General features: G+C 22.7%; 1 protein-coding gene across 1 annotated transcript; it reads left to right on the plus strand.

The window, feature by feature from the left end:
* Positions 1-13,638: 13,638 nt before the first annotated feature.
* OCT59_001949 (uncharacterized protein) lies at positions 13,639-14,172 on the plus strand (the record flags this gene model as incomplete). Its single annotated transcript, XM_025325392.1, has 1 exon — positions 13,639-14,172. The coding sequence occupies one exon, from the start codon at positions 13,639-13,641 to the stop codon at positions 14,170-14,172; it is 534 nt and encodes a 177-aa protein (XP_025181453.1).
* Between the last annotated feature and the right edge of the window lie 610 nt (positions 14,173-14,782).

Genomic DNA, 14,782 nt, shown 5'->3' on the forward strand with positions numbered 1-14,782 from the left:
CAATATAATTTTATTATTGTAGGATTTTCTTTTTATAGTATAATTATTGTTACATGACATTTTGAATGCTTTATTTTATTGTGGAGGTAAGAATGGCCGAAGATCAAAAAAAGAAAGAACAAAAAAAAAAAAATTTTTTTTTATGTTATTGGTAAAAGAAAAAAAATTTTTTTTTTTATTATATCAAATAAAAACAACTAAGCCAGATTTATCCAAATACTGTAAGAAAGGATGAAAAAGTTCACAAGTAAAAAAAAAAAAAAAGCCATTAAACCCAAATAATTTATTTAAATGAAATTTAAAAAAAGAGAGAAACAATAATCATTCTTTATCATGCAAAAAGCGCCATGCAAAAGTTTCAAATTAATAAACATGATTTTGGATAATAAAATATTTCTGATTATGGAATTCTTCGATTAAAAAAAGTACTTGTAATATTTACTTCATATTAGTAAGAAAGATAACAATCATGGATTCATTAGGTAATATTTTGAAAATGATTAAAATGATTGCAGTAAGTTTAATCGAATCGAAAAATTTGTAAAAAAAATAATTAAAATAATTAAAATATTAATGATTTTTATAATTTCAAGTTTATATTAACGTTATTTGGAAATGATGCGGATCGAATCGAATATTGAAAAATGTATTAGCCACATTTTATCGCGTTTCATATCAGGTTTTTTTCCTAATGTGTGAAAATTTTCAAAAAACAAAATTTTTAAGTAAAAAAGATCATTTAAGTAAAAAATAGATGTTCAAAGATTTTTCTTATACGTTAAAATCATTTATTAATCGCTGCGAAAGATTTCGTTAAATTACCAAAATTGAAAATTTGCGGAGTTGCTCAAGTAAATTTGTGACGAAAAAATTTACATTACAAATCTGTGTAATTATAAACGCACAAACTTCGTACAATGATACAAGTGAAGTTGTTATAATGCAGAAGAATCTTATTAACGTCAAACGCGGTACTATTATTTGTTGTTTACGCATAATTAACAAAATTGTATGATTACATATCACATATATATATACATATATACATATATACATATATATATATATAGTAATTTATAACACTCTCAACAATTGTAAACATTCTTCTCCGAAGTAAGTTGTCCCATTTATTGGCGTATTTACCAACTTTCCTCCTTTAACCTTCTAAATATCCATCCGTTTAAAGATGTATTAAGACTTATTTGTTAAGGTATAACTAAAAATGTTACTTAATTTTGTATTAAATTGATGCAATGATTTAAATGGTGTAACTAACAACGGGTTTATACAACATTTCCTTTCTAATATTTATCTTTTGGATTATTTTATCGTCGTGTTAATAAAGTAGAAATAAAAAAATTTTATGTAGCATGTGATAATAACACAAAAAAAAAAACGCCTATCGGCCCAAGAGAATTTTTTTATATGTATTTCTTTTTTTGTACCATCTTTAAGTTCATTATAATTTACTCATTTTAATCCTTACCCGACCAAAAACCCGTAATTGTAAATCTATTTTTAAATCATATCACATGACTGTTGATTATTATTACCTGGTTTATTCAACTTTTTACCATTGACATACGTTGCTCCAATGTCACTCCCTTCTCCTTAGCCAGCTTATCAAAAATATTCAAGAATAAAGAATATTGTTTTAATGGCGTCTCTTTAATTTGAAACTCATTCCTCGTTTGTCATTTACAATAGCGCAAAAGGCCGAGTGTCACTTAGTGTGATATGCCATTATTTTAAGTAATTTAAGTTAAGTTATTTACTTATCATGTATCGCGTAAACAGTCATGTTTCATATGATTAGGATGAATATTTCTGTATGTAAAAAACTTTGGGATCCAGAATTCATCATTATATAATTTAAAAATGGTAAAATGACGCATCATTATCTATTAATAGTTCGTAAGCATATGACGCCATGAAAAAATGAGAATTTGATTATCTAAAACAATGTTTTCTGTGTGACGAAAAGTAATCGGAGTAATGTGGAGTACTGAAGTACGACTTAAAAACCACAGTAAATTGCATAAGTACAATAATAAAATTGGAATCTTTGATGAATTAACTTAGATATCCGCGTTACATTCGTTTTTATGTTTGACATTTGATTAAATAAGTTGACGGGAAGAAGAAATGGTCAAGAATATCAAAAATATTTAATTCAATAAACGTTTATTATATATAATATATATATACATGTATATTACAATGTCAATTCTTAGATATTTCCGTCTTTGTTTATTGTTATTGATATTTTTGTTAATGTTATTGTTACGAGTTTTTTACTTACCGAATTGTTCAACCGATCAAAAAAATAATATATATATATTTTTTTAAAAAAATGATAATAATAATAAAATAATAATAAATAAACAAATTCATGTTTATATATATATATTTTCATTAAAAAAGGTAACATTTTCTAATTTAACATATATTTTTTCTTCTTAATATTTTATTAATGCGTTAAAATTTATATTTTTTGTAACTTTTTTCGCTGTAATCCGTTGTGGTAATTAATAATATTTGATATACATTATTATTATTACACAAAAATTTACTATTATAAAATTTGTAAGATTGTAAAAAGATTTGTAAGATATTATTGTGTACTCTGTACATCAAATACACCTTATGATACCAACCCTTAAATATCACTGCATTAATTATCATGACCTTTTCGATTTTTCGATTTTAAATTGATTTACTATTTTAGTAAACAGATCCAAAAATATAAAGAAATTTCTTAAAGAAGTATTTTATTCTATTACTTGAAATTTGAAAAATTTTTTCTATCATTTTCGTAAATTGGGGAAATAATCATTTTATTTGAAAAGCGGGTAAAACCCAAGTTTTTTTTTGACATCCGACCCAGTCTTTGGAAAAACGAATGAAATTAAGTAAATCACATGATTTAAATTAAACCTAGTGAAACTAGTAAAACAGCCAAAATTCCTAATTTAATTCATTGTTTAACTCTGGACTTTTCAACTCGGTATATTTTTATTAACTGCAATGTATTTACAAACAAATATGAAAATCATTATGTGACACATGGTTCTAACTACATTTGAGATTAGTAAAGCTCTTTTCCTATTCTCTATTTTAATACTTTTTTTTCATTGAAGAATATTCTGAATTTTTTTTGTTTCATGTTCGTGTAATATGATTTTTTCGTTGTTACGGATCTTAGTTCCTGACCAAAGAAACCGACATGACCGACATTGATTTACGCAATCAAAAAAGTTTATTTTCTTAGTGTAACTAAACGTCAATTAACTTAATATGGTATATATTATAATAGACTTTTTTTCGAACAAAGAACTTTCTTATGGGAACGGAGTGGGAACGGAGTTTATTTTTATGTTTGAAACTAATTTCCATTTCAAAATGAGAAAATGAGAATTTTGCTGTTTATTGCTATTTGCCGTCATTCTGATTGATAATTTAGGAATCTTTAGCCATTGTTTGGGCCGAGTTATAAAAGTGTAACATTCCGAAACATATCGATTATAGGATTTTTGAACAATAGAAAATTTTTTTGATCCATGTTACAAATTCCGTAAGCGTAACTTAAAATAAAGAAATTACTAAATTTGTATTAATAATTTTTTTTTTCTTTTGTATATACCTAAAATGAACGAAAGAATTTAAATTTGGGAATATAAAAAGAATTGTGGCGAAAAAAAAAATAATGTGGCAATCAATAAAATGACAGTCCCGTTGTCCCGTTCAAAACTTTTTTTGTTTATCAAAAAAAATCACATGTAAAATTATAAAAGAACCTTTCCCTAATAATTTAATAAGAAGATTTTTAGAATTTCGAATTTTAAAAGGAAAAAGTAATTATATGTTATATGTATTATATGTTTGTTTTTATTATCCTTTGTTCCTTTTTACTTTTAATAAATTTTATTTTACTTTTTACTTTTTAATAAAACTAAATTTATTAAAAAACTTATTTTTAAAAAAGATTTGGAAAAAAAAAAAAAGATTAAAAATAAACGATTTTTTGACGGTTCACTCATTATAAATTACTATTTAAGGATATTGGAGTCCATAACTGACTGAACCTTAAAAAATTCTTGTAAAATCAAAGCATAAATGCAGTGTTTGCCGAGACTTCCTACTATATAAGATGTAATAGGAGAAATTTCTCCGTTAAAAGAAGATGTAAATAAGCGCGGGATTTTCCTGAGTCATCAAACATATTTTTAACCTGCAGTGTTCATCTTATCCCCTAATATTTTTTCTTTTACTTAAATCAATTTCCTAAATTAACTTAATTAATTTCGTTCTAGAACTGATCATCATATTTCATTTGATCTTTTGATGAATTTATAAAATTTCTTCATTATTTTCAATCGCTATTACTGTTTTGCATTACATTGAATTACTTTTGACATTATCTTGATTTATTATTATCATTATTATTCATTATAATTCATTATTTTAATTTCTTATCTATTATCTAACTAAATATTCTTTCACGATAAACGGATAAAGTCATATATCTCCCTTGTTCTAAATTTATCTTTTTATTTTTAAAAAAGTTATTCTAACTTTTTTGAAGAATTTCTAACTTTTTTTGAGATCATTTCAAGGATTTTCTAACTTTTTTGAGATTATTTTGAAGAAATTTCTAACTTTTTTAAGTATATTTCGAAGAATTTCTAACTTTTTAAAGATTATTTTTGAAGAATTTCTAACTTTTTAAAGATCATTTTGAAGAATTTTGAGATCATTTGAGATTATTTTTAAGAATTTCTAAACTTTTTTAAGATTATTTTGAAGAATTGATAAGGTTTAATAAAGAAATTTTTTTTTTCTCTCTAAAATTAATAATAATATATTTACATTCAAAAAAGAAATTCATTAAAAATATACATTATTATACGTATTATACGCGCATTACTTTTTTTAATAAATTAATTATAAATTAATTCTACCAATTAAAAAAATGTTCTTTGTCACTTATTTATGAAAAAAAGAGATTCGACTTTTTTATAATTCATTATAACAACAAATTAAGCTATTACATTAATAGTATATATGCTGTAATATCAAAACAATTTAATTAGACTAACTCAATCAATAAATTAAAATTAGCCAGTTAATCCTTTTTGCTAATATTGTAATATCAGTTTCTCGTTTTAAATGTGTTCTGATCCATTCAAGTATTAATTTTTCACAAAGAAAAAAATTACTGTTTTTATAATCCTTTTTTACCTTAGTTTTGAAAAAATCTTTCATATTTAATGACCAATCATATAGTTATACTATTTTATTCACTTGTTCGCCGTTAACATTTTATTGAATTTATAATATAGTTATTAATATAGTGTAAAAAAACTATACTGTGTATATAAAAAGCTATACTGTATAAATAAAAAACTATACCGTATAGATAAAAAAATTATACTGTATACTGTATAGATTTTCGTCAACTATACTTACTATACAACATCGGAGATATCAATATCGTTTAACTGATATTCAATTAGATGTTCATTCACCGCACTGTTATACCTGCGTCCCGATATATATATAATATATATATATATATCGATAATTTGAATACGATTAAATAGGATTACTAACCAGTAGGATTTCTGTCCTGTAAAAGGGTGAGTTATTCAATGGCAACGACTTCAACATATTATTTGCAAGTCAGGAACTGTCCCCGCACCATATTTCCTCATTCAAATATTAGAAATAAATAAATACTAATTCGGTCTTATGTCCAGGCCTTTTCATGTTATTTCAAAGCATTACGTCATTGCCTATGTAAATTTCTTATTACATGTCCAAGTTCATGATCATTTATCAGTTTTTTTTTTTCCAAAAATTTTTATTAGATATTCGTAATATCTTAACTCCAACCAGAATTAATCCCAGCTCACACACTACCTTATGTGATGCATTACTCATATTAACCGTATTAAATAATAGAGGACTTTTTTGATAAGATCTAGTTTCAGCTTTTAACAATATTTGTACCTAATAAAGACGAAGGCACAATGTTTATCATTTGATCCAAGTTATTAAAATAATATTATATGCATGATATAATATTAAATCATTCATAATAACATTTTTATCGTAAGCACCTAATAATAAAAAAATTTTGAATTTTATTATAATCTGAGTTTGAATCTTATACAGTTTTTGTTGATGTTGTTCACAAAGATTCCACTTTGTGGAAACGTGGAAACTTTCTACCATTTACCTGACATGATTTACAAGATTCTATTATTAACTTTCATTAGTGAAGCTTGAAAGTTCATAAAGCAAAACCAACCAAAAAAAAAACATACCCTATAAACTAAAAATTGTTTATATAGTTGAACTACTTTACTCACATCTGTGTTTTTTGTCAGTATCTTTTCTAAAGCCCAATCCCAGAAATTATATAGATCACTATTTATTTGAAAAAGAATGTAAAAATGGATTCAAAATCTGACAATTTGAAAAAAGTGGAATCATTATTGATTCGTAAAGTTTCTGGTAATAGATTCTTTCCACTTTTTCAATCATTAGCTCAGTATAATGTACTTTGTTAATTTTGATTATATTAACAAAATTAATCTAATTATCTTTATAGCTTGAACCAGAATTTTTACCAATTCCAATCTTTTGATTATAGTTCTGCATATAAGCCAAATTAAGTTATTAATTACTATTAATTTTCTGTATATTTATTTCATTTCTATAGATATAATATTGACTAATATAAAATATTTTATAATATTTTTGATAGTTTGAACTTTATAGCATATTTTTTTTAGAATTTTTGTACTAAACTTATCTTTTTCTATTTTTTTTAACTTTATTTATTTCATATTTAATATAACTAATAATTTTGCATCCATTCTTCTTCTATTTTTTTTTAAAAGTAGAGTTGTTTACCTATAGTTTTACTATAATTTTAGTAAGATTTTAGCAACTTTTGGTATTTATAATAAATTGAATTTTATTAACTTTACTTTTTAATAAATTTTTACTATTTTAGCATTTTATTAACTTGTAATTTTTCTACAAGATTAATTGATTTTTATATATATATATAACATATAAATAATATGAAGATATAGTGAAATTCTTAGTAAGATATATTAATTTTATATTAGTATAACTTTTTCTAAAATAAAAATATTAAAAAAACTAAATTTAACATTTCTTTTATTCATTGCAGTTATTATTAAGTAAAATTTAAGAATATAATATCTTAATAATAAAGAAATGTTATAATTATTTGAAGAACTGATTTATTTATCACTTTATGACCTTATTAATAATATTTTTTTTAGAAATTTAATGAAATTAATAATATTATTTAAAATAAGTTTATATATATATATTAAAGTAATATAATCTTTATTTTATTTAAAATTTAATAAATTAATATTTAAATGTATAATAAGTTAATAAATCATATAAAAATAAAAAAGTAATAAAGTTTAATATTAAAAATAATGCAATTTAATGATAATAAGATTTACTAAAATAAATAGATTATTTATAATTTTATTATTATTTCTTTAAAAATAAATAGAAATTTCATTATAATTTCTTATTAGTTTTTTTTGTAATTTACTTTAAAAGTTTTAGGATTTTTATTTTACTTTTACATAATAATTTTTATTTTGATTGAATAATAATATAATTTACTAATAAGTAAATTAAATGTATTATTATTAATATTATTTATATATATTAATTTTTTTGTAATCAATTTAAGAAAATTGAAAAAAATCTTTAATAAGTAATTTAATTGTTTTGTTGAATGTAATTTAATTTTAAATGTTAAGTTTTCTTTTTTATATTCTTTAATTATAATTTGTTGATATTTTTTGAATTTTTTCTTATATTTAAGCATTTTATATTTAATTATTATTAGTAAAAAAAATATTATTAATAGTATATAAACTTTTATTTAATAGTAAAAGAAGGTATATAATAAATTTTTCCTTCAAAATTAATAAACTTTTATTAGTAATAAAGTCAGGATGTTTGAATATTAAACTATAAATTAGTTACTAAATATCAATTCTTAAAAATTAGAGCCTAAAGCATATAGTTAATAAACTTAGCAATCTTATTATTTTTATATATAGTTCACTTAAAATATATGTTTAAATTTAATTAAATTGAATTATTATTATATATAATTTATAATAGTATATGTTTAAATTCAATCAACTGGTTATATATTTGTATATAGTAGCTTATTTTAAAAGTTATCTTATCTTTGCAAAATAGAAAAAAATACATACTTTTGTTTTAATATTTCAGTAACTTTTTATTGAACTGTAAATTTTTTTTTATTTCTTTTATATAATTATTAGTCCAAATATTTTTAAAATTATATTATTTGAGATTTGTAAAATATTGAATTAGAAATTGCTATAAATTTTTTACCAAATAACTAATAAATTTATTTTTGATATTTGCAAATTTTTAGTTAAAAACAATCCTACTTTCTATTTTTTTAATTCTATAAATGAAATATTAAAATTACTTTTAAAAAAGTGAAAACTAATATGTAAAAATTTATAGTATATAAATTACATATTATAATATAATTTAAGTTATATTTTATATCAAAATTGTTGTTTTATTTATTTTGTTTATTTAAAATAAGATGAATATTATTTGTAATATTGTATTATAGAGATCATATTATAATAACTAATATTATACTACCTCATTTACAATTTGTTAATTATATTTTATAAAAAATCTGAAATCTTTAAAAAAGAAACTTTTTTTACTTTTTGTAACTTAATTAACTTTTAAATCACTAGTAAAATAGAATATAGAACAATTTTATTAAGTAAAAATATTTACATATAATGATAAATAATTAATATGAGATTAAATACTCTTTTTCTTTATATTAATAGAATAGGATGTAATATATTAACTGATGATATAAATTTTAAAATATTAATTTTTACTTCATATAATATCACAGCTACCTTTTTATTCATCTAATTTTAAGAATAATAAATTATATATATGAAAATCTAAACATTTTCATTGGATTTTTCTTAAATAATATACATTTTATATTTTTGCATCTTTTCAATCTGAAATTAATTTCTTCTAAAAATCTATCATAAGTTTAAGTATTAGAAAAATATAATATTTAAAAGAGAAATAGTTGAAATTACTAATATATGTTTATTATAATATTATTGTTATAGTTTTATTTAAACTTTTTTCAGTATTTTGTTCTTTAGCATTATGAAGTTTAAGAATAAAATATGATCAGAATTGGAATTATAGAAAAACTAACAAAATACATATTTAATACTCACAAATTGCATTTATTTAGCTATAAAAAGTTGCCTATTTTATAAATATAATATAATATTTTATCTTTTTTATCTTAATATTTTATTTTATTATATTTTATTTTAAAATTTTAGTATTTTGGTTAAATTTATTTTATATAATATTTCAATTTAATTTATACTATTGTAGTTTATTTTATATCATAGAAGCTCATTAGGGAACATTTGCAGGACGAGTGGGGGTGTTTTCTCTGGAAATGTTTTGTGTTCACGTAAAATTAATTTCTATAACAAAACACTGCACCCCATGAGGGTAAACTTTTTAAAAAAAAGAAGTATGAATGATAATACAAAAAGAAAGTTTGGTTGTTCGAAATAGGGTTAAGCCCGTTTATCAACCTGAATTTTGCAATCCCTGAAGGCCCAGTGGGAACAAAGCAACAAAAGCAAGAAACTAATGTGCATAGGGTTTAATATACCTATATTAAACTAAAATGAAAAAAAAATTCTCCTCATATAGTGAACAATTACACTTCATTTAACTGAACAGGATAATATACCTGTATTTTGGCTTTATGTTATACTGTTGTAATATACATTTTATACGTTAATAAGATCAAATATGGAACGGCCGAGTACAAATTACGTTGTTATCAAACGTAAGCTACAAATATTGTACCATTTTCAACCCAATTTAAATTATTCACTTTTTGAAAAGAATTTTGATTATGCGACGTATTTTGTGGTTTCATATGTGCAGCATGCAGCAGAATTTTTAACAGAAAAAATGCTGTATTGGCATATGGCGAATCAAAATAGATGTTTTGAATATGAATTTATTGAAAAATTAACATAAAAAAGCATTAAATAAAGCAAGTTACTATCAATCCTTATTTAAGAATTAAAAACCTTTAATCTTATACTTTAAACGTTGATTTTTGTGGCAGTCACTTCTTTTGTTGTGACAGGAGGACAGGTTCCTCCGTAGAGATTTATGGAAGAACATCCTTCTTTGTAGATTCCGTTACGAGGATGACTACTTGTAGTATTTTTATATTTAATTTTTCGGGAGACTTTTATTATTTATAGATGCAATGCTGCTCGTGAAACGAAAAAAATGGTTTACTTGTAGATTCCAGCGAACAATTTCTCTCGAAAGTTGACTTGCTCTACTTCTACTTATAATTTATAAATTTTTCTGTACATACATTTGTATTTTTGAAATATTGTATACATGTACTCTTTAGATTAGGTAGGTCACATTTATTTCGTGTCCTAACTCCTATCAAGATAAAATTTGCAAAAAAAGTTACATATACTATTTACACAACTTTTTAAACAAAAACTTCATTATACACATGATCAGACTAATGTATCAAAGGCGAAATCTCTGAAACTTGGTGAAATTAGTTTAGCTACAAGTGTGAAATTCTGTAATATAATTGATTGGTTGAAGTATGAATAACAATACGGCGAAAATGATAAATCGAGTAATATATTAAATTTAGATACAGCGGTTTATGAAATTATTGTTCTTTTATTTTACTTTAGTTCTCTGATTTTCCTGATTTTAAATTTAGAAATTTTTTTAAGATTATATCTTATCTAAGAAATTATAATTTAACAAATTGAATAATATTTATATTGACGCAGCAAAAATGATACATTTATAAAACAGAACTTGGCTGCATAACTGTAAAATTATTAAAAACAGCAGATTTTGCAGAAAAATTTGCTTATAAAAATTACCAGAATAAAGAGGTCATTATTTATCGCTCTCATTGGATAGAACTAGCTTTCAATGCAATTGTTAAGAAGAGCTCTTTCATGATTTGAATATCATCTCTTGTCTCTTTGAATTCAGCTTTTAATTCTTTAAATTCCGATTTAAAATCATTTTTAATATCCACTGATTTCGGCCTTAAAATCGGTTTTAAGATCCTTAATTTCGGCCTTAAATTCGTTTTTAATATTTTTTAGTTCGGCTTCAAATTTTTTTTTCAAATTTGTTAATACCTTCTTTAACGTCATTTAGGCCTAGGTTAAATGAGACGTTCACTAGAAATGATATTTGAATCTTCACCTACCATTTGTGATTGGCGTAATTTTTTCAGAGACAATATAATTCACAGCTACAGCTGTGACTTGTGAGCGTGCCTGTAGTTCCGACAACTGCAACCGCAGGATACGCTTTTTTACAATAATCGACTGAGAAATTCATTATATAAATTAGTTCATCTTATCTCATAAAAACAAATAAAAACAATATATATATTTTTTCTTCTTACGAATTCGGTTATTATTGTTGACGATTTTCGAATAATATTTTGTTTGATATAAAGAACTGAAGAAACTTTGGTAGGAACATTTTTTATTGATGTTTTAAGGATTGACCTGGCAATAGGTATCATATATAAAAAATTTAGATTAAGAAATAATTAGAAGAACGATTTAAAAACTAAAAAATTTATGAAATAATCAGAAAAATGATAGAAAAAAAAATCTATATATATATATATTTCTCAGATACAAAATCTTTGATGCAATATCGTTGATTGTTATGAATAATAATAAACCTCCTTATTCATCGCGGAATAATCAAAATATCATTGTTTCGATAATTTTGGTGCCTAGAAAGTTTTTCTCACAAAAAATTAAAATTGTCTCATTTGAATTCCCTTATTTATATGAAATCGGAGCTTGGGAATGGAATTCCGAAGCATATACACCTCTTGTTCGGTAACATCCCATATTGTTTGTTTACATATCATTACCGAAAAGTTGGTCGTCATCATAATAAAAGTATTTTTAAATATGTTAAATTACTAAAGAAAATATGGGGTATTGAGTAAACATTATTTTTTGAAAAAATTAAAATGAGAATTTGATTTGTTATAAGTTTAAAATACGTTTACGGTATTCTTAAACCCTAGACAAAAGTAAAAGAAAAAATTTCAAAAAATACATGATTACATTCCGATTCTTGGTTCTTTTTCTTTTTCTTTATTTTAAATAATAATAATAATAATAATAATAATTTTTTTTTTTTAAATAAATAACTTACCCAAATTGTTCATATTGATTGAACTTTTTTTGATAAGGCGGTTCAATTATTTAGGCGATGACAAAGATGAAAGATGACCTATTCTCTAATAATCATTAAAGTTTTAGCATCTTTTATTTATTTATTATTAATAAGTTATTGTTTCAAAACCTGTTAGAATCAAGTAAAACTGACTAATTAATTAAAGATTTTTGAATGTTCTCTTAAAATTTTTTTATGTACAGTATCAAAATTCATTGTAGAATTTTTTTTTTAAAATCATACGACTCATTAAATCATATAGCTTGTTTATTTTTATGTCTCACATATATGTTTGTACCATTATTAATAATTATTAATAATTTGCTTTAAAAAAAAAAAAAGTTTTAAAGTAAACCAACATATTTTATTAAAACATAAAGTTTTTTTTTTCATTATTGATTGTTCTTTTACAGAATTTTATTACCTCAAAAAGATTTATGAAAATAACGCCTCAAATGATCACATTGTTCTGGTGCTTCTTTTTGTAACTCTTTTTAGACGTCTGGAACAAACATATGGAACCTCTTTCCCATAGCTCGTTAAAACGCGAAAAAGGAAATATTACAGACTGATCTGCAATATCATAATCACGGGTTTGGCCCGTTTGACCTATAAGATCACTGATTTTGGTTCAACAAGCGATTTAACAAATATGTGAAATACAGTATACTTTTCTTTGCGTATTCTAATTACAATAATTTATAAAAAAAATCCCTATTATTCTATTCTTTTACAATTAAAAACATAATATTCACTGAAATAAAATGATTTAATGTGACAAGTAATTTTTTTATCATCCACAAATAAAAAGATTCAAATACATCGACAATAGCAAGTTGCGTAACATTGATATTATATTTATTTAGATTCTTAGATTTGGAACAAGAATTTTTTTTTTTTAGAATTAATTTTTAAAATGAATTATATTAAAATCGTATATTGTTTTAACAACTACTGCTTGAGTCTATACATTATAAACAAATCATGCGCAATATTCTGTGTGTAATATTACGTATACTAGATTATTGCGACATTTGAAAGTAGATGGATCAGTTCCCCTGATTTAATGATAAAAAATATATTATTTATTATTCGGTTAATATTCGGCTATGATTATGTACATATTTTTTATTTTTAAGTATTTCCAACCGGTTATCAGGAAAAAAAACTTATATATAAACGCTAAATTTTATTCACTTTTTTTCCCAGATTCCCTCTTTTAAATAACTTTTTATTTTTAAAATGTCAAAAGAAATTATCGAATCCATGGCCATCTCATTACATGCTAAGTTGGATAGAAAAAACATATTTCCGCCGCTATACAATGACCCCGAGTCATACGTCCCTCCCGTCTCTTCAAATGATAACTATCGACAAAAGAGGATTCCCAATGCCTTTCTTATGTGTAGAAGAAACGTACATATGGAAGCGAAACATAAGGGATCTTTTGATATGCGTGTAATTAGCAAAGTTACAGGCATTTTTTGGAATAATGCGTCTTTTGAAGAAAAGACAGTTTATAAAAAACTGTTCAAACGTGTGAATGAAATTTATCATGAGAGAAAATATTCGCATTTGTTAATTCCTACTCCTTCTACTCCTTCAAAAGATTTGGAAGAAACTCCAATGATTTATTCCTCCTTCTCTTCCCCTCCAACTATTTCACCTCCACTTTCTATTACGACTAATAATATAAATCCACAAAACTTTTTTCATGATTATCAAACCAATGAATTGTTATTATACGATTTATATGATACCATTTTTTTAATCTAAGATTTTTTTTTTTATACAAGTATTTAAAAGATTCTGATCCAAAATTTTAATATAATTTTTATATCTAATTTTATTACAAAATTATTATATAAGTTTAAATTTTATTATAAATTATACAATTATATGTTTTTTAAATGTATTCTTTTGAGATACAAATTTTTTATAAAAATATTAAATAAGCTTGCTTTGTTTTTAAATGTTATTCTTTTGAATTATTTTTTTCTTAAAAAAAAATCATTATATTATTATTAGGATAAACTATTTTCTTTCTTTCTTACATATAAAATATTACAGATAGTTATTAAATTTAGTAAGAACTTTATTTAATGATTTAGGTAAGTGAACTGTGATTTTTAATTTTGGTTTAGTACATATTCAAATATATTTACCTTACCTTTCTGTAATTTTAAATTATAAATTTTACCATTAATTTGACATTTCAAGTACAATTACGGTATATCAAGAGATTATATGTAGTAAAAATAAAAAATAATAATAAAATAAAAATAAAAGTCATCAACTACAAAAGAATATTACGCTCTGGTCATGTTATTTCAAGTCATTTTCCGAAACCCTAAGGATATGTAACCCCTGCTTCAGATATCCTAGA

This window comes from Rhizophagus irregularis, chromosome 10 (genome assembly GCF_026210795.1).
Source record: "Rhizophagus irregularis chromosome 10, complete sequence".
NCBI lineage: Eukaryota > Fungi > Glomeromycota > Glomeromycetes > Glomerales > Glomeraceae > Rhizophagus > Rhizophagus irregularis.